Source organism: Arachis ipaensis, chromosome B9 (genome assembly GCF_059453495.1).
Source record: "Arachis ipaensis isolate K30076 ecotype BB chromosome B9, ASM5945349v1, whole genome shotgun sequence".
Classification (NCBI taxonomy): domain Eukaryota; kingdom Viridiplantae; phylum Streptophyta; class Magnoliopsida; order Fabales; family Fabaceae; genus Arachis; species Arachis ipaensis.
Window position 1 is genome coordinate 17,014,956 of NC_142444.1, and position 21,033 is coordinate 17,035,988.

The following is a 21,033-nucleotide window of genomic DNA, read 5'->3' on the forward strand; positions in this document are numbered from 1 at the left end:
CATAATTTTTTGTCAATGAGTAATAGCTCAAATGGCATAGTCTCCACATTCAATTAAGAGGTTGCGGGTTCAAATTTCCTATCTTTGATAAAAAAAAAAAGACATAATTTTTCTATATTCATCTAAGAAGTCGCAAATTTAAGTCTCTTTATCTTCAGTAAAATAAAATTAGTTATAAATAATATTATTTTAAGTTTTAATATTTAATTTAATTAAATTTGATTCGTAAAAGAATTTAAATTAATAATATTATTTTTATAAATAAACATGGCACAGTTTTCAAGGAGTGATGTGGAGGCACCAAAACCAAAGGTGCATGGACTATCAACAATTCAACATGCATTTGAATTTCATTTTCCTTTCTTTTCTTTCGTTGCATTTCTCCTTTTCTTTTTTTTCGTATATGAATTTCTGCAAAGATGTCAGAGACAAGGGCAGCAACAAAGGCAGCTGCAGAGAAAAAAACAGAACCAACAGAGGTGCAGTCATTATAAGACCAGACTCATCCAACACATAACATAATAGAGTTAGATAGAGAAGAAAAAAAAAAGAGAGAGAGAAAGAAAGAGGTGGTGGTGGCAGAGAGCCAGAAGCATCATCAGAGAGAGCCATTAGTATTATCCACGCACAGGAGAAGAATCTGAAAAAAAATATATATAGAAAGAAAGAAAATTAAAAAACATTGGCCCCTCCACAAAACATGTCCTTCAAAGACCATCATCCCAGTTAGACGACATAACAAAAAAAAAAAAAAAAAAAGAAAAAGAAAAGACTCTATTTTTTGCTTACCCTTTTGAAATCTTTTGATGCTGTTGCTCATCTTCATCAATAGTGTGTTTTAAACTCACAGCACTTTCTTTTTGTGTCTCCCAACAAAAAAGGAATGATGAGTGCAAGTTTAAGTGGTAGTGCAAGGAACAGTAGTAGGTCTCCTTTCACCCCAAATCAGTGGCAAGAACTTGAACAACAAGCTCTTGTTTTTAAATACATGGTTACAGGTACCCCAATCCCACCAGATCTCATATTCTCAATTAAAAGAAGCCTAGACTCCTCAATATCTTCAAGACTCTTCCCACACCATCCAAGTAAGTAACTTGTTAGTTATAATTTATTAAAGAATAAAAGATACAATAGGCTTTTTTGTTTTTGGTGTAGGTGGTGCAGTTGGGTATGCATATTTTCAAATGGGGTTTGGCAGAAAAGTAGACCCGGAGCCAGGAAGGTGCAGAAGAACAGATGGCAAGAAATGGAGGTGCTCAAAGGAAGCATATCCAGATTCTAAGTACTGTGAAAGGCACATGCACAGAGGCAGGAACCGTTCAAGAAAGCCTGTGGAAATTTCTTCATCATCAACCACAAACACAAACACAAACACAAACAACAACAACAACACTTCCTCTTCTCAAGTCATGAATCATCATCATCAATCTTCTTATACTGTTAACTGCACCAATGATAGCAATAATAATAATAACATGGCTTCTTCAACAGCTTGTTCTTTCAGTTTCAACCCATCTGAGTCACAGCAGCAGCATCAATACTTCTCCCAATCTTACCAAAACCCCTTCTTTTACACCCAATCAACGTCTTCTTCTTCTTCTTCTAAACACCATGATGCTGATTTTCCTCCTCATGATGCCACCACACACCACTTATTCATGGACTCCGGCTCTTATTCTCATGACCAAAAGGACTATAGGTTGGTATCAAGAAATTAAAATAAAAGTTTTCTTAGTGTTTTGTGTTGTACTTTTGATTGTTATTGGTAATAACAGGCATATTCATGGAATGAGGGAGGATGTGGATGAAAGAGCTTTCTTTCCAGAAGCTTCTGGTTCAGCTAGGAGCTACCTTCATGACTCATATCAGCACCACCACCAACAACAACAACAGCATCTATCAATGGGTTCCTACAAGAACTACTCATCAAATTCCCATTTCCAAATCATGAACAACAATAGTAATAACGACGATCCAAGAAACCAAGAGCAACATTGCTTTGTGTTGGGGACAGACTTCAAATCAACGAGCAAAGAGAAAGACAACACTGAGAAAACAACATCAACAACACAGCAAAGACCCCTTCACCACTTCTTTGGTGAGTGGCCACCAAAGAACACTGATTCATGGCTTGATCTTGCTTCCAACTCTAGAATACCCTCCTCAGGTATATATATATATATATTTAATGATGATTATGAAAATTTAATAATGTTCTTGCTTCCTCATATTCTCATTTAATTAATATTAGGAAAAGTATAGGTACCAACATATTATTTGTTAATTTATTGTCAATAATAATTAATTATTATATTTTAAACACATATATAAAGAGATATATCCAAAAAATATATCTATAAAGATATTTTTATTAAACATAGTTATAAAAAAGATATTTTTATTAAACACATCCATAAACACACTTCTATTAAATACATTTATAAATAAGAGTAAGTAGAAATGAGTAGAAATGCTATTGGTAACTTATGGGATTGTTAATATTAACATTTAGTACTACATTGCCAATCACATTTATTTTAAAAATAGTAACCTATTATTGCTTAATTTAGTTAAATGTATATAAGTGTAACGGTTTCGGTGACTAGTAATTTTTTATTTGCTGATAGTATTTTTTGTTTTCCAGCAAGATGTAAAGACCATTTTAACCCGTTAAAACATATCTTGATTAAAAGAATTTATTTAATTAATAAAAAGAATAGTAACAGTCGGTTTTGTTTTATATATTCTCGGCAGATGAATGACGTTGGTGATTATGTATGAATGTGTCTGGTCTCTGAAGATGGATACAGCCAAAGAAGGTGGGGGAAACTTATTGATAAAGATCAATGTTATTGTGTGGCTGGGGTGGTTCTCTTTTGCAAAAGGTGCTGTAGTCTTTATTTGTGTTATGTAAGGAAAAAGGGTGGATGGGACCACATTAGCATGTATGTCTATGCTTTTTTTCTTCTTCATATTTATAATTATTATTATTATTATTTTATATTTATATGCTCTTTTTTATTTCTTTCTTTGCCTTGAAGAAAAGTGGAAAATGTGTCTCAGATTTGCATACTATTTTGTTTCACTGGAAAGTATATTATTATATTATTGAGTTGAGTTTGGTCTTCTTGAGTGATAGTAGTAGTACGTAGTGTGTGTGGGGTTTTAATGGTGGTGGGTGCATGGTGGTAACTGGTGTGAGCAAAGGACAATTTAAATTTAGTTGCAATAATGCTGCTTGTGCTTCTTCTGAAATCTGAATTGAACTAACTTGTGTTTATGAGCATGGAGTCATGGACCCACCAAGATAACATTTCTATTGTATTGTGTAATCAATACTTTGCATATTGCACGTTGCTACTACAATGCTATGCTATGCTACTAGTATCACTAGGAACCAGGAAGAACTAGATAAAAAAAATTAAATATTTAAATTTATACAGAAAAAGAAAAAGAAATGTTTTCACAACGATGGTTTCACACTGCTCTGGTCATTGAATATGTAGGACAGTTTGATTTGTGAAATTAAATAGTTATATTATTATTCATAATAAAAGTCAACAAATAAAAAACTTACGAAGAAGTATAGTATAATGTATATAACGGGGTTAATTTCAAATTAAAATTAAAGTATCGGATGTTTATTTAATGCGATTTAGTAGGATATCAGATGTTTATTATCCCTGATTTTCGGATGGTTATTCCGAATAGTATGGATGTATTGTGTTTGATAAATTAGTAATATTTTATCCTAAATGTTCAAACATGTACAATAACGAATGGTTATTTCTTTTTATTAAGCCAAAGAATCAGCCCATTATACATATTGATTTATTTCGTTGGCTTTCTAGCGGAATTCCTTATGTTTAAAAGAACTAAATGTTCAAAGGTTGTCTACTTGCTATCCTACATAAAATATAGCTCAAATATATCACGTCATTAAAATTAATAATGTTATTAACAGAATATTAATTAAAGTATTTGCTGTCTCAGATATTTTATAAATATCAATTTTATTCTAAATCTTTTCTTCTTTTTTTTTTTTTTCAGTTCTTGTTACCAAAATTTTCAGGCATACCTCATCGTTTCAGACGTTAATTCTACCTAAATTGATTAATGAAGCTCATCATCTAACCGCACATGTGCCATTGCTGTTAGGGGTGTTCGCGGTGCGGTTTGGTTCGGTTTTTGAAGGAAAAGCCATCCGATCCGATCGTTTAATTAAGCTGCGGTTCGGTTTGGTTCGGTTTTTTTCCAAGGTCATCCGAACCAAACCAAACCAATTAAAATCGGTTTGGTTTGGTTCGGTTTGTTCGGTTTTTTCAATCAAATAAAAAAAATTCTACCATACTATTATGCAATGTCATAAGATTGAAATCAACAAGCCAAAATACACAATAGCTAACAAAGTCTTGATCTAATGAAATATAACGACAATAGAATTCAAATACGACAATTAAAGAAGTTTAATAGCTCAACAGTCAACACAACTAAAAATAAAAATAAATTGTCATTAAACCGATAGCAATTAGCAAAGTTATGGTGTCTTCTCCAACAAAATAACTAAAACTTCATAATGCAAACCAACCTAAAATAATAAAAAAAAACAATTACATAATAAGAACAACAACAACAATAATTATAATAATAATAATAATATAAGGAGAACAATTCATACCATAAAACTTAAGATTAGACGAGCAAATAAACACTAAACAGAATTTACAAATTGAACTTGGCAATGAACAAATTAAACCAGCAAGGCAGCAATAAACACTAAACAGAATTTGCAATACACTAAACAGAATTTGCAAATTGAACTTGGCAAATGGCAATGAACAAATTAAACCAGCAAGGCAGCAAGGCAGCAATAAACACTAAACAGAATTTGCAAATTGAACTTGGCAAATTAAAAAATTAAACCAGCAAGGCAGCAATAAACACTAAACAGAATTTGCAAATTGAACTTGGCAAATTAAAAAATTGAACTTGCCAAATTAAACCCTAAACAGAACAAAACTTGATAATCTCAAATTAAACCAGCAATGAACCAAACAAGCAATGAACCCAGAAACCAGAATTTTCAAATTGAACAAAGTCACAAACTGAACAAACTGAACATTGAACAATAACCATTAACCAGCAAGCACCAAGCAGCAATACCAACAACAAGGCAAGAATGCATCAGTAAAGTTTACCTGAATAGATGGCTCGGGCTCCATATGCACCTGAATCGGTGGCTGGGTGGGAGGCTTTCTGGGTGCAGGCGGCGAGGTCGGAGGTGGTGAGGTGACCCTACAGAACCCAGAAACGCTGCTGGGTGGAGGCTTTCTGGGTGGAGGCGGTGACGTCGGAGGTGGTGAGGTCGGAGGTCCTGTAGGTGGGTGGGTGACTGGGTCTTCGTGTTCGCGGTGGGTGGGTGACTGCTACCTTCGACTTCGAGTATCAAGGAGACAAGGACAATGAGTGAAGAAGGTGGGTGACTGCTGGCCGTTTGGGTGCGTGGGTGCGTGGGTGGTGGCTCCGATCTGGGGTTTGGGCGGCGGGGTTAGGTTTCCATGGAGGGAGCCGGGGAAGGGAGGGACTCGCGCAGCTGTGCCTGACTGCCTGTAAGTGTAACGCGTTTGGGGGGGGGGGGGTGGGGGTATGGGGGGTAGGGTTGGGGTAGTTTTAATTTTAGGGTTTTCTGAAGAACCGGTTCGGTTCGGTTCGGTTAGGGTTTTGGTGGCAAGAACCGAAAACCGAACCGAACCGCAAAAAAACCGCAAAACATCATTTTTTCAGTTTTTTCGGTTTTTGATTAATTCGGTTTTTGGTTTTTTCGGTTCGGTCCATCGGTTTAGTTCGGTCCGGATCGGTTTTGAACACCCCTAATTGTTGTCACAATTTTTCCTCCTACTACGTCAAACCTTACTAATGAAAAATATATAAAGAAAATACTTGAAGGGGGGAGGGGAAATTGAATTTAATAATATTTTTTAGGATCCTGCTAGGGAGACAATGGACTATTTGTACAATGTGTACAATGGGTTATTGAGTTACAAAATGAACATCTCCTGTACTATGTAGAATAACCATCCGAGTATTTTGGGGTTCACCAAGGCTCAAACTCTTGACCTTTCGAATCTAGCGCTCTAATACCATGCATGTAGGGCTGGAAGTGAGCCAAGCTGAGCTGAGCTAGGCCAAGCTCAAGCTCGGCTCACGAAAATTGAGCTTGGCTCACGGCTCGGCTCATTAACAATCGAGCTTATTTCTTAAGCTCAAGCTCGACTCACCAAAAGCTCACGAGCTGGCTCGAGCTCACGAGCTGGCTCAAATAAGAGAAACATAGATACATAATCTATAATTTTATATCAATAAATTATAATTTATATATTTTTAAAAATATTTGAAAAGATCAATTTTATATATTGTTTATCTATCAATAAATTATAAATTTTTTATTTATGTCCTATATTAAAATTATATGTAAAAAATAAATATAAATATTAAATAATTAAGATTGTTATAATATATATATAATCGAGCCAGCTCACGAGCTAACGAGCTGAGCTTATCCAAGCTCAAGCTCGACTCATTTAATTTATGAGCTCAATTTTAGGCTCAAGCTTGGCTCACCAGCTCACGAGCTTAGCTTATCGAGCTATTAACGAGTCGAGTTCGAGCTGGCTTGACTCACTTCCAGCCCTACATGCATGATACCACTCATCCCAAAAGCTTAAGCTGATGGGAAAAGGTAACACTAATGATTATATCTCTAATACTCTCTAAACTTTCATTGTTCACATTGTATAAATATTTCATTGGCTCCTCATACTTTTTCTATTTTTTATTAAAAAATTATAATAAGTTTCACATATATTTGTTAGTAAATTATGTAAAAATATATATTTTTTAAAATGTATCACTTTTATTATATAAAAAAAGATACTTTTTAAAAAAACATATATAATTTACTAGCAAATATATAATTATAAAAAGCAACTAAGTATTATATTATTTATATAATATATTCTTATTATACATTACTATAAAAATAGTCACCAAAAATATTATTATAAAAATATAACAAGGGTCTTAAATAAATACTAACTCTTTGTTGAATAATAAGTACTATAAATAACATTTCGTCAGATCTGTGGTTGAACATGGTATTCCTACAAATTTGAAGTAATGGTAATCAGATGAACAGGTCTCAATCGGTGGATATAGTGGCAGCGGTGAACAAATAGAATTTGTATCAAAAGACCAAATGCTAGCACCATTACAACTTGAAGATTACTCCAATAAATAAATCATCATATAAAGATGATATTGTAAAGTGTGGATAGTTTAATAAATTTAACTAAATTATCTAACAATTTATAATACTTTTTTTTGTTTTTTGGTTGAGCTCTATTTAAGGGTTTGCCGCTAGCTAATGGGTTGCTGCATGCACAAAGTGGGATTTGAACCCCGACACTTGCTTAAACGGACTAGTGAGTTAACCACTAGACCAACCCAACTTGGTTCAATTTATAATACTATTTTCACATAAATATGTCTTCGTTAACCGAAAGAAGTTTTTTTTTTTTGGTATAAATGAAAGAAACATCAGTTTGGCAACAAAATACCCTAAAACATTACGCAATGGTGAAAATTTGATTTAAAAACAAGCCCAAATCCAACTTGGTGCCTCAGAAAAAAAAAAAGTTGACCACAAATTTTGCAAAACGTACTTCATACAATGAATGTCTTCTAATTCTATCCCAACTACTACCAAATTATGTTTATACCATCTCTTCTTGAACTTTCAGATTGTCTAATTTTGACCATATATTTATAGCACAATTATGGTGGCCAAGTAGAACATGAAAGGCATGAAATTAATATTAGACCTAACCCCGAATGTTAACATCAACGACCACACTTCTATTTTAAGTCATTCGACAACAAATTTGACTCCCATGAATGAACAAACTCACAACCTAACTAGCCACTATAATCCCAGGAATAACAAAATATTTGAGTAGCCTTCATTTCTTTCTCTTTTTTCTTTTTTTTTTTTCGCCGGTTACATGAATTAGCCTTCTTTGCTAGCTCAAAACCAACGGAAATTTCCAGCAATTCAAAAAATCCCCCAATTTCTCTTCCTTTATCATAAAACGGAAACTATGTTTCATGAGCAAACTAGTAATCATTAAGTGTATATGTAATTTTTCACACACAGCTGGTTTGAAAACCTATGAATTAGAATTTATTCAAAAATTAAATTTTTTTTTACTTTACAACAAATAAAAAAGAATAATTTAAATTCTTTTAAGAATTTCAATTTTCACTTTTTTTCATTTACAACTCGGACAAAAAAAAATCCAATTTTAAAATCAATTATCACAGCAAACAAGTTCAATATATCAAAAGTAAAAAATATTCCTATTTATATATTTTAATAATAAATAGATGTTTAATAAAATAATTTTGCTAAAGATAAAATTAAAGAAAAAAAATTAACTCATATAAGAATTATTCCAAACTAAAGAATTAAATTTTATTTTATTAATATGATAAAATCATTTTAAACCATAGAATTGAATCTCAAATAAAAATAAATACTACTCTTAAAAGAAAATAGAATTCTTTTCTCACGTTCATAGTTTCTAACCAAACCCATAACCAAACCCATAGAACTTATGTATGAAAGTTCTCATTCCGGGTATAACTCCTAACCAACAAACCCTAGACATGTAATTTTATCAAAAGTAACATCATAAGCTAGGTACTAGGTAGCAATCATGCAGCCGAAAAAAGAACCAAATACATCTAAGATACTTCAGCACAGAGACTAACTAAAGGAAAAAACGTGTGTAATGATGAAGTGTAAAAGCGTTCTTTACGAAAGTTAATCATATGTTTACAACTTATCAAATGATACATGCATGAAGTCATGAACGAAGATAGAAATAAATTAATTGATCTCCAATTACAAGCTACGAAATGTGCTGACACTTTAAGTAACACAAGCAACTAGCAATCGTGTTAGGTCTCATGGTTTCATTGATTTTAAAGATTAATGATAATTGATGAGGCTAACAAATATCTCACATAGAAGTACTTCAGATAAGGCAGGTTAATCATATATATATATAGAAACATCAAATGAACAGAACACAGCTAAACTCCTATTCCTAAACTACACATCTGAAACATTCAATAGAGTTTTAATTGAACATAATCAATCAATATTCAATATAAGTGACAGATAACTTTCCATCAAAAGAATACCATCTAGAAATAGATAACTATATATTTATAGCAATCTTAACAAGTACAAACAAGCTCAATCCAAAGTGCAAATTTGCCAACAACCTTGACACATAAATAAATAACACTATTTCCACTACACTTTAAGATTGAACTATTCCTATTTACGGGAAGATATCCCTCTCTATAGATTGTGATAAAACCAAAACAAAAGGTGGTTGCTTTGGAGTGAGCATAACGTTATCAAACATCAATTTGAAGCTACAACAGGATTACTGATTATCACACCATTCATAACATCAAATCAAACACTTCAAACCACAAGCTACAAAGGACAAACTTGACATCAAAACTGAGAGAAACAAAGAATATCAAAGCTTTGTCATTGTTAATCCTTCAAAGGTTCCTAACACTATTGTACATTGAGCATGTTAGAGAAAATATTTAAAAAAAAAAAAAAAAGAAACTACATAGTAAAAAGGAGTGAAACTTTAAAACATAAAAAAAAAAAAGGAAGCCCCATCAAACTAACATTACCACTATACAGAGTAACACCTAGGGGCCGCCAATGAGAGAATCATCAATGCACAAATTTTTTCCATTTTTTTAAAATCTTCCCAAATATCATTCCTCAGATTCATATCTTTGAATTCAAGCCACCAATGCTTTTTCTCTTTCCAAAATCTGATGCACTTGCTAATCTCAGTCCCAACCCCAAATTTATAATGCAGCCACTAAAGAATTTAAAGCCTCAAAACCCACCAAATTAAAACGAATCGATGATTGATGATATGGAAAAAACAAAATCTTTTTGTTTCAAGAATAATTCTCATATCTGTCATTTCCCTTAAGAAGCTGGTTTCTCTGGAACACCAAGAAACTAACCATGGCAATCTGCATAACCGCCACAATTCCTACAAACAAGAGCCCAACTTTCTTCCCCGTGTTCATTCCGCTTTGCTGTCGAGACGGAGGCGGCGGAGGGATCCAGTAGCGGTGATAATCGCGCGGCGGAGATCCCAGCTCGCTCGCTTGCGCATCGGACGGTGTTGGCGGCGATTCGAGGGGCGGAGGAGGGGACCTATGGGCCGAATGCTTTGGCGGCGGTGAACGACGGTGGTGAGGTGGCGGAGGTGGGGGTGGCGATTCGGGAGGCGGAGGTGGTGGAGGTGGAGGTGGAGGTGGAGGTGGTGGTGGCGGTGGCGCCGGAGATGCTAATCTATCAATGTGCACAACTGTTATCTCTGATTGAACAACAAAGGCATAGAAAGAAAGTGTAAGAGCAAAGATCAAAAAACCCAAGGTTGAAAACGTCGAATCCATGGAACAAAGATCAAAGGGTTCTTCAAATTTTCGATTAGGGTTTCTTCCAGTTCCAAAGAGGGTTTTTTCCGCATCTAACCCTCTTTATTATTTCTTGATTTATTTGTATCTCTTCCTTTCCCTTTGAATCTGCGACCGCCTAATCGAATTGGGTCGGTCTCAAAATCGTTCCTTTCTTTGTTGTTCAGCTTGGCATGAAGTTGGTAACCCCATATCTAGGGTTTTCAATGTTTGTTGAGCCGCCCCCAAGAAAGAAATTATTAAAACGAATAAATGTGGGTCCTTTTTTGGAGTAACTGGTGTGGAGGAATGTGAGGAAAGGAATCAATGATAGATTTTGGACCCCTTTGGATTGAGAAATCCGTTTGGGTTCTCTCTCTTTCGCACCTTCTAAGAAAATGGGGAGGAAGAAATTGCAGATGCAGAGAGAGAGAGAGAGAGTAACGCGGGTCTCAACGGTTGGCCTAATTTGGAGTAGTGATGAGGTTGGAAGATGGAATCTTCGGACCTGTCATGAGTCACAAAGACGCGCAGCGGTGTCAAGAGAGAGAAACAGACATGGAGGGAGAGATTTGTGACGTGGCAAAAATGGTGGGCCATTTGAATGGGTGACGGTCTGAGGGACTTGTTTGATTGTGTGGGACAGAATTTGGGATTGTGCTCGCTTGCTCATATGGTTGATGGATTTTTTTCTTAAATAAAATAAATAAATAAATATTTTTTTAAACAAGATTTTTTTTTATTTTGATTTTTTGAATACGATTTTTTTTTTTGTATTTAGAGCAAGTATATCGCATTTCCGACAAATTTTATATTGAGTTTTTAAAATAAAAGCATGACTGCTGAAAAACGAAGCTCAGAACCACAATTTCATTCTCTACTTTCATTCTCATTTTTGACATTTTTTCTCTACAATATCAATGAATCTATTGTTATCCATTCATTATGATGGTAAAATAGTGTATAATGAATAAGGTTCTATCATTTTTAGGTCTGGGCAACCGATAATTACCTATATGACACCAGAAGTCAACAGTCTAACAGCGTTAAAGAATTTGATATTGCATTTCGTCGGACAGCCACAGACAAAAATGGTGAAAAAATTTACTACAGATATCCGACCGAAGTAGATGACAGTTTGTTTTATAAAAGGTATATCACAGTTGTCTTGGCTCTGTTGTTAGTATATTTATTAGACCACGGTTGTAAGAAATATTTCTGTTATTTTGAATTAGGTATCGGTTACGTGACGACGAGGACGTACGTCTTATAAGGTCGTGGCACAATCGATGGACAAATGTTCATCTGTTAGAATTATTCGTGTTCCTCGTTGAGTTGGGTGGACGAGGATCATCTGCAGATACTATCGATGATAGTCCGTTGAGTGGAGCTGTTAGATGAAATATTAGAAGGACGGTGGTCGATCTAAATATGGCAGCTGAAGGTAGTCAAGAGGGGTCTAAAGTTGAAGTTTGTAATGCTGACATGATGGAAGATGATGTTAAAAGTCATGAGGGTTCTGCTATCAGGGATCTGATGATGGATCAGTATGAAGTTAATCCCGATGACGGAGACAATGCTGATGATGAACCAACAAAATTCCTGATGATGGTGACAAGGAAGAAGAGATGAACTACTACGGTGACACACAAATCGCTTTGACACAGCTGATGGAGAAAAAATGCCGGTAAAGATTTTCACAAAAATATCGCGTTGCAAGTATAGTTCTAAACCGACAATTAAACCTCAATCAACGTTTAGATTGTTTGTCACTTAAGCAAACCTAATAAAATTAACCGAAGTATTTAAATTTCGGGTCGTCTCTCAAGAAATTGTAGGGAAGTATGTTTATTATTGGCTATGGAAAAATATATTTTTGGGGTTTGTAATAAGAAACAAGAAAGTAAAATCGCAAGAAAATAAACTAATAACTAAGAAAGCTCTTAGCAAGGAAAGAGAATTAGAAGTCCTATCCTCATTATCATCGTCAATTGTAATGGTAAATGTAAATTGCTTTCACTTAGTTATCCTCTAACAAATGAAGGAAAGTCAAGCGAGCAAAATCGACTTAAGTTCACAAGTCCTAATCAAAGGCTAGATTTAGTAAGGCTCAAGACAACTAGCAACTTTCAATCACCAATCAACAAAAGAATTTTGATAATTCAAGAGTCTCTAATTAATCAATCTAAGTCAAGAACATAAAAATCTAAATTAAAATCCACCCAAATATTTTATCAAACATATGGAAGGCATAAAATAAAAACATAAAAAATTGACAAGACATAGGAAATTCAAAGACTAACCAAAGCAAGAAAATAACAATAACAAAGCAATTGAACAATAAGAAACATAAAACATAAATTGCATTAATGAAATTGAGAGTAACACATGAACTCATAAACTAAATTAGCAAAATAAAGGAATCAATAAGGGAAGTAGATAACTAAAGTGCTAGAACAAATAAAAGTAAGAGAAAACTAAATTAAAATGAGACTGAAACCTAAATCTAAGGAGAAATTGGAAGAAGAAACTCTAAACCTAGAGAGAGGAGAGAGCCTCTCCCTCTAGAATTCTACGTCTAAAACCTAAAATGTGAATGAATGAATGATTGATTGATTTTCTGATTCGTCCCACTCTGCAGCTTCTAATCTTCATTTTCGGACTTGAAACTGGGCCAAAAACAGCCCAAAAATCGCCCCCAGCATTTTCTCGTAACTAAGGCACGTGACACTCGTCACGTGTACGCGTCATTGAACTTTGCGCCTGGCCACGCATACGCGTCATCCACGCGTGCGCGTCGCTACCAGATTCTAAAATCTTTAATTCCTTGTGTTCCTTCCACTTTTGCATGCTTCTTTTCCATCCTCTAAGCCATTCATGCCCTATAAAACCTGAAAACACTTAACACACGTATAACGGCATTGAATAGTAATAAGAGAGGATTAAAATTAGCAATTTTAAGGCCAAAGAAGCATGTTTTCAATCATAGCACAAAATTAGAAGGAAAACTTAAAAACATGCAATTTATATAGATAAGTGGGAGAATAATTGACAAAAATCCACTCAATTCAATACAAAATAAACCATAAAATTGTGGTTTATCAACAGCCTGCCATTTCTCGACCATATGACTATCCGAATCACTTCTCCAAATTGAATCTCAATGCAATGAGCTTGGATTGGTCATTTACCCAGGGAGGCCCCGAAGAGGATCCAAGCAATGAGTTCGAGATTGGACAATAATTTCAGAACAAGGAAGAAGTCATGTTGGCAGTTAAGAGGTACAGCATCAGGAGGGATGCGGAGTATAAAATAGTAGAGAGTGACCAGTTGAGGTATAATGTACAGTGTATCCAGTTTGGGCCCCATTGTTCTTGGAGCATACTCATATCATATTACCGAAAGCAAGAAAAAATGGGAGGTTAGGAGATACACTAGTCCTCATACTTGCATGCAAATATCGATGGGGCAACACCATCATAGGTTGGATTCAAAGGTGATTGCTCAACACATTTTTACAATGGTCAAAGCAGATACAACAATCAACATTAGGTTTCTACAAGGAGGTGTGGAGAATCACTTCGGTTAAAGGTGTCCTACGGAAATGTTTGGCTTTCGAAATAGAGAGTCATTGCTAGAATATATGGCAATTAGGAAGAGTCATACAACGAGCTTCCTCGTTGGTTATTTGCTATGCAGATGTACTATATGTGCTAACTGTTGATGGGTCTTTAGGTACTTGGGTGCAACTCGTGACACAACCTTAGCCTGGTTCAGCCGACACTGTCATGTTTTATCGGATTTTTTGGACGTTTTCACCGTATGTTGAGGGTTTCAAGCATTGCAAGCCACTTATTTCCATCGATGGCACCCACTTAAATGGTAAATACGGTGGGATGTTGCTGATGGTCATTGTTCAAGATGGCAATGCAAACATTTTGCCTATTGCATTTGCCATTGTTGAAGGTGAAACAAAGGAGACTTGGTCGTTCTTTCTTTCGTATCTGCGATAGCATGTGACACCACAACCCAGCGTCTTAGTGATTTCAAACATACACAAATCAATTGATGGTGTGTAGAACACCGATAAAAGTTTATGGAAACCACCTCATGCCTTCCAGGCATTTTGTACAAGATACATTGCTGCCAACTTCATGACTCACTTCAAAAACAAGGGCTTGAAGAAGGTTCTGATTAATGCTATGTATTCGAAGTTGCATTGTGAGTTTGCTCATTATTTTGGCCACCTGAGGGGCAAAAATGTAGCCATCACAAACTGGCTTGAAGAAATGCCTCAATCGCAGTGGGCGCAGTATGGGGATGAGGGTCGTCAATTTGGTCATATGACGACAAATATCTCCGAGTGCATTAACGCTGTCATGAATGGTTCTCATAATTTGCCAATCACGGCTCTTGTTAAGTCAAGTTATTTTTGTTTGTGTGAACTTTTTGCTAGAAAGGGTTCAGAGGTCCTTGCCCAACTTCAAGTCGGTGATGAATTTTCACAGACGTTGATGGAGGTCATAGAATTCAACTCGAAGCACGTCAACACTATGAATTTTTACCGGTTTGATCGGTCAAGGATGAACTTTACGGTTGAAGAGTTCGCGGCAGTGCCTGGGTCCAGACAACAGAATTATTAGGTGCTACTTGATGAGGGTAAGTATGACTGTGGGTATTTTCAGACTCTTCATCTTTCTTGCCGTCTCGTCCTTGCAGTTTCCTCTTATGCATGACTTGATAGGAAGCAGTATGTAGATCCTGTGTATTGCATGGAGTCGGTCTTTAATGTTTATAGATCAGAGTTTTGACCCATAGGTCACGAGGATGATTGGTCATCCTATGATGGACCCCGTATTCGGCCCAACCCTAGGATGATGAGAGTGAAGAGAGGTCGCCCCGTCAGCTGCAGGATTCGTAACAACATGGATGACGTTGAGCATAACGGGGAGAAGAGGTGCGGATTGTGTCGTCAAGTCGGTCACATGCATAGGACTTGTATTGCTCTTGACGGTGGAGGGGCATTGTCGAGTCGACGTTAGTTATCGGTGTTGTTTTAGGATACCTATATAATTGTAAGTGTTTTGCCATGTAATTTACTTCGTTAGAAAAGTTGATTATGGAACACTTGTTTGAACTTTAAAGTTAACACAATGATATTAAACATAATAAACGTCGATGATTTTCATCACTTACTGTATATACATTACAAGTTCATAACAAAAGTGATCTTTTTCTCTCACAAACTAACTGTTTGTATATCACAAATTCATAACAACGATCATAATTTATCACAAAATCTACTAGTCACGCCCTTGTCTACAACCACGTGGACCAGTTCACACATGTGTGCGAGTTAACATTCCATGTCAACAGACATCGTTAGTGACTAATGGATCAAATTCGAGGAAGACTATATTATCTGATAAAGGTAAATGTTGGGGTTGTTTTGTGTATTCTAAAACATGGAGTCTAAATTTAAATGAAGATTTAGTTTAAAATTTTAAGATTTAGAGTTTAGTGTTTAGAGTTTGGGGTTTAAGATTTAGACTTTAGAATTCAATGAGCGCCGCACTCCTTAAAAATTATATGAAAAAAGAAAACTATATAATAACACTTAACCACATCACTTAAATAATATAGAGTAGTTCCTTTAATAAATGAAGAGCTAAATTTTGTTTAGTTAAGTATGAGGGCAGCACTCGTTACTTAATAAGGAATGTTTAAAGATGAGTCTTTATTTTCTTTATAAAATAACAACTTTTATTCATATACATGGCTAAACGATACTAATAAATTATAAAAGGAGTATTAGATCTACATCTAAATCAGAAGATAAATTTCATATATATTGAATTATAAGTTGAGATGAGGCATAATAATCGATTACAAAGAATCCTAATGAGTTGAAACAAAGACAAAACTGATTTATTCTGTTTGTAAATCTACGCAACACAGTAGGATGCCTTTTTCTCTTCTCGAAATGATGACTTCTCAGATTTACACATGGATATTAAACTTTTTTCAAACTGTCTTGTTGCCAGATCAAAGTATGTACTACAAAAATCATAATACCATAAAAGAAAAATATAACACCATAAAAAGGATCTATTAAACCACAATAAAAATGAAAAAAAAATACCAGAAGGTTATTGATATTTAAATTTTAAAAAGAAACCAAAAGAAAAACCAAGAAACAATAAATCAAAAATAAAACAGAAAAAATGGGGAGAAAAAAATATAGAAAGAAAAGGGGAGGAAAGGAGAAAAGAAAGAAAAGGAAGAAGTAGTGCCCTAGATTTAAGGCTTTGTTTGGATATAGGGAAGAAAATAGAAGGAAAGAAAATAAGAAGAAAAAAATGAGAAGAGAGAAAATAGACGGAAAAGTAGAGTTATTTGTGTATTGTTTGGATGAAGAGAAAATGGATGGAAAGAAAATAGAGAAAAAAAATTTGTTTGGATGGAAAGAAAAATAAAAAGAAAGAAAATCATAATGGTATAAAATTACATTAATAATTTTATAATAAAATATTATAATTTTAAATATTTAATTTAAATTATTTATCTGATACATATATCATGTTTAAATATAAATTTCTATTATAATAATATATTAAAACTATTAAAACTAAGAGGGTAAATTTGGAACTTTAATTATGTTTGTCCTTTTTTTTTTGAAACAAAGGAGTTCAACACAAAAGTGGAGTAAAACAAGAAAAACAAACATAAGTTAAACACAACTAGGTAGCACCATATAAATCATAAACATATCTCGTTGTCATCTTCGACATTGCCATAAACAACAAAAGGGATTTTGACGCCTTCACTCCTGAAAACTCTGAAAAGATGCGTTAATGGTATTTTCTACACTTTTTCCTTCATTCTGAAAGAACCTCCTATTCCTTTCCATCCAGACGTTCCACACAATCGCAAAGAAGCAAATTAACCATTTCTTTCGCTCTTCCTTTCTCGTAGTTACACCTGTCCAACTATAAAAATGTTCCTTTACAGTACCAGGAAAGGACCACTTCCTATCAAAGTGAGTCAACCATGTAATTTTTTTCACAACATTGAGAAGAAAAGATTTATATGAGCCCCACATATCCTTTTTTGGTTTTTCACTCAATTTTTTTTGTGGTTCGAACAATGAAAAATTGATTTTTCCATCCAATTTTTTCTCTTATATTTTCTTTCCTTCCAAATTCTTCTATTCCAAACACAGTGTAAAACAAGAATAGAAAATAGAAAAAAATCGATGAAAAAAAGAGAACAAAAGAGAAAATTGGGAAAAAGAGAGAAAGGAAAGACAAGAGATTGGGAGCGGTTAGAAAGAAAAACAGAGAAATATGAAATCACTGTTGTTAAGATTGGGGCGACAAGCCGACAATGACATCCTTAAATACCACTATACCTCTTTTCATGATTTATTTTGATTTTATGTAAAAAAATATATAATGAAATGAAATAAATGAAACAAGTTATACATTAGAAAAGAGAAATTTTACTATAAAAATACTTTTACATTAAAAAAATACTTATAAGTCTAACAAGTTGTCTAATTTACTTTTAATATTCGTCCTATACCACATAACAAATAGTATACCACAATGATTTTTTTGGTTTTGTAGTGAATATTTTTAATTGTAATACTAATAATACTTTAATCAATTTCATTAAAAATATATATTTTTTTTAATTTTATTGGACTAGTCTTTGAATACAAATTTAAATCTAATGTATAGCATAAAACACAAGGAAAAAACTTACTAAAATTTGTAAACAAAATACATGTTTAAATATAGATTTCCAAATTACTGTAGGAGTCTGCATTGCCTTTCAAGCAAAAATACGAAAAATCCTTCATGATATTTAGATGGTTTGAGAATTGAAATTAAGAAAGATAGTTCTTAAAATTGACTCCAAAATAGTTTTAAAAATAATATCTGATAGAAAATAATGCAATAATCATTCAGACCCAATTGCCAGAACCTAAAAGCATTGCTAATGTTATGGAAAGAAATTGAAAGGTAAAAAATAAACATGCATATAAAAAAGACAAATAGAGGCGCTGACCTACTAATAAAGGAGAATTTGGTTTGTTAACCAGAATTTCACTTCCTAGATCTTCCTTCTCCAAAGTTGAGATAGATTATTTGTGATGACTCTAGAAGAGTTCTTTTACCCAGAATAATTAGATTATTGTAATCTTTTTCTTAGACTTTTAGCCTCGTTAATTCAACAAGCAATTAGACTTATTTGTTAATAAGACAAAAAATTAAAAACATATAGTATCAACCAAAATATTTACATCACCCTTTTTTATTTTAATATTGAAGAGTGAATTATATTCTACCATTATATTACAAAAAAAGTGTTTTACAAAATTCTAGAAATATCGTTCTGTGCAAGTACAATAGGCAGGGGGCGTATTGCATTGACAATACGCAAGGTGCATATTGCGTGCATGCACGACACACATTCAATCTCTGCAGACCCATAAATACGGTGCAACACTCATTTTCTCTCAATAAGTAAAGGTAAATACGTTCCCTCTCTTATTTCACACATTCAAACTCTCATTCAACTTTCATATTCAATCTAACTCTCCCTCTCTCTCATTTATCAAAATTTTTTTATTTTTTTTATTCAGCTAGTAGTACCAACCTTACTACTCAACTGCCTTTTTTTTTCTCTCAGTTTATTTAATAAAAAAGTTATTTAATGATAATAATATAACTAATAGATTAATTATGTATTTTTTTTATTTTAAATATGTAGCAGAATAATAATATATAATTAGAAAATATACTTATATTATATGTTTAGATGTATGATGTTGTCATTAATTAGAAATTATATATATATGAAATCAATTGTGTTAAGGAGACAATAGAAAATCTGAATAATGTGAACAATGAGTTGCAAGTTTGACCCAATATAAAGAAAAAAAGTAACAAAACTTCCTAAATTTCCTAAATAAAAAAACTCACACAGTTATTTCAAATAATTAACCATCTCAAACACTAATTTACCAAAGTATTTCACCCAAACACCCTCTTCTCTCCAAACCGTCTGCCACCCTCTCACTCATCGGACACCAACCTCATGGCATCTGGGAAATTTGAGATAGATCCAAATCCAACAAACAACCATCCAAGTAGTTATTAAAATAACTATCCAGCTACCTAATGAAATGAACATCCATCATTTGTTAATTATATATACTTAAACTAACCATCCTCGTAAGAATTAAAATAATCATCCGCCAACCTATTGAAATGAACATCTATCAATGGGCACGTGAGGGGAAGGCATGGGTGCGGCTGTGGCTGCGGGTGACGTCGGCACGGCTGGCGGAGGGGGTGCATCGGCAAAGGAAATTTATAGAGAGAGAGACTTTGAGTGCCCTATGGAATGCAAAGCCAAGAAGATTGATGGCCATTGACTTCATTCCTAGATTCAAGATTGTGTATAAGTTGTCCACCATGCCAAGGTCAACGTGATCATGATCATGAAAGCCAAAGAAGATGGTGGTGATTGAATGTGAGCTTCCTCATCTCAACCAGAAACTCAGAGGGTCTGCCCTTGCTGCTCAACTCATGGAGAGTCTTGACGGAAATATCCTCTATGAGACCAACATACGTGGACAAGGCATTATGGCCAGTCATTGGAGCAGTGGTTAGATTGTGAAGGCGTTTGTGCTGGAGTCTGGGCAGTGTTGAACTAGAGAGCGGGAAGGTGAAGCGGCGGCTGGGCTGGCAGCAACGAATTTTGGGTTGCTATTCACGTTACGACTTCAGGGACTGCGGATGGACAGCGACTTGCGGCCAGGCAACAGCAGTATGGCGTGTGGGTGCGGCGGCGTCGGTACGGTCTCCGGAGCCTGGGGTGCAGCGGCGAGTTGTAGGGATGAAATGGAGGTTAGGAGATTATGATAAAATTGGATGTAACTATACGTAATATGAATGTGCGTAATTGCTAAACTTATTTTTTAAAATTTAAAATTTTAAAATTAAATAATTAATTAGGTTATTGTTCACGTTATTCGCATACATAATTGTTTCTCCATACTTTCTCATATGAAATTAATGTAAATAATTTAGATTCTTTAAGTTATTGTTTTTAAAAGGTTTAATTACTCTGTTGGTCCTATAATTTCGTGAAATTTTCAATTAGGTCTCTATACTTTTTTTCTTTTTAATTGAGTCCCTACACCAAATTTTTTTTAATTAAGTCCCTCTTAGTAGTAATTGGCTTAATTTTATAGGGACCCAACTAAAAAAAAGAATTGGTACAGGGACCTAAATAAAAGAAAAAAAAGTATAGGGACCCAATTAAAAAAAAATTTAGTTCAAGGACTCAATTAATAGAAAAAAAAAAGTATAGGAACTTAATTGAAAATTTTGCGAAACTATAAAGACCAACGAAGTAATTAAACCTTTTTAAAATTAGTTTGTGTTAGTCAGC

The 21,033-nt window shown here is 34.2% G+C and overlaps 2 protein-coding genes across 3 annotated transcripts; one reads left to right on the forward strand and one right to left on the reverse strand.

Annotated features, from left to right (window-relative positions):
* The first annotated feature begins 520 nt into the window (after positions 1-520).
* Positions 521-3,108, forward strand: LOC107619759 (growth-regulating factor 5). 2 transcript variants are annotated; one of them, XM_088498490.1, is made up of 4 exons: positions 521-1,085; positions 1,156-1,699; positions 1,776-2,167; positions 2,755-3,108. In XM_088498490.1, the coding sequence occupies exons 1-4, from the start codon at positions 884-886 to the stop codon at positions 2,760-2,762; spliced, it is 1,146 nt and encodes a 381-aa protein (XP_088354616.1). In that variant the 5' UTR covers positions 521-883; the 3' UTR covers positions 2,763-3,108. The 2 variants fall into 2 exon arrangements, with proteins under 2 accessions (XP_088354616.1, XP_020967432.2); XM_021111773.2 differs by having other exon boundaries at positions 521-998.
* Positions 3,109-9,596: 6,488 nt separating this feature from the next.
* On the reverse strand, positions 9,597-11,159 carry LOC107619569 (uncharacterized). The gene has a single exon (XM_016321862.3). The coding sequence runs from the start codon at positions 10,564-10,566 to the stop codon at positions 10,060-10,062; it is 507 nt and encodes a 168-aa protein (XP_016177348.2). The 5' UTR covers positions 10,567-11,159; the 3' UTR covers positions 9,597-10,059.
* Positions 11,160-21,033: the final 9,874 nt, after the last annotated feature.

Bases quoted from the DNA above. Each gene is read 5' to 3' on its own strand.
- LOC107619759 (XM_088498490.1), top strand. From the start codon at position 884: ATGATGAGTGCAAGTTTAAGTGGTAGTGCAAGGAACAGTAGTAGGTCT. The intron at 1,086-1,155 runs GTAAGTAACTTG...TTTTTGGTGTAG, and splicing joins ACTCTTCCCACACCATCCAA to GTGGTGCAGTTGGGTATGCA. The intron at 1,700-1,775 runs GTTGGTATCAAG...TGGTAATAACAG, and splicing joins CATGACCAAAAGGACTATAG to GCATATTCATGGAATGAGGG.
- LOC107619569 (XM_016321862.3), bottom strand. From the start codon at position 10,566: ATGGATTCGACGTTTTCAACCTTGGGTTTTTTGATCTTTGCTCTTACA.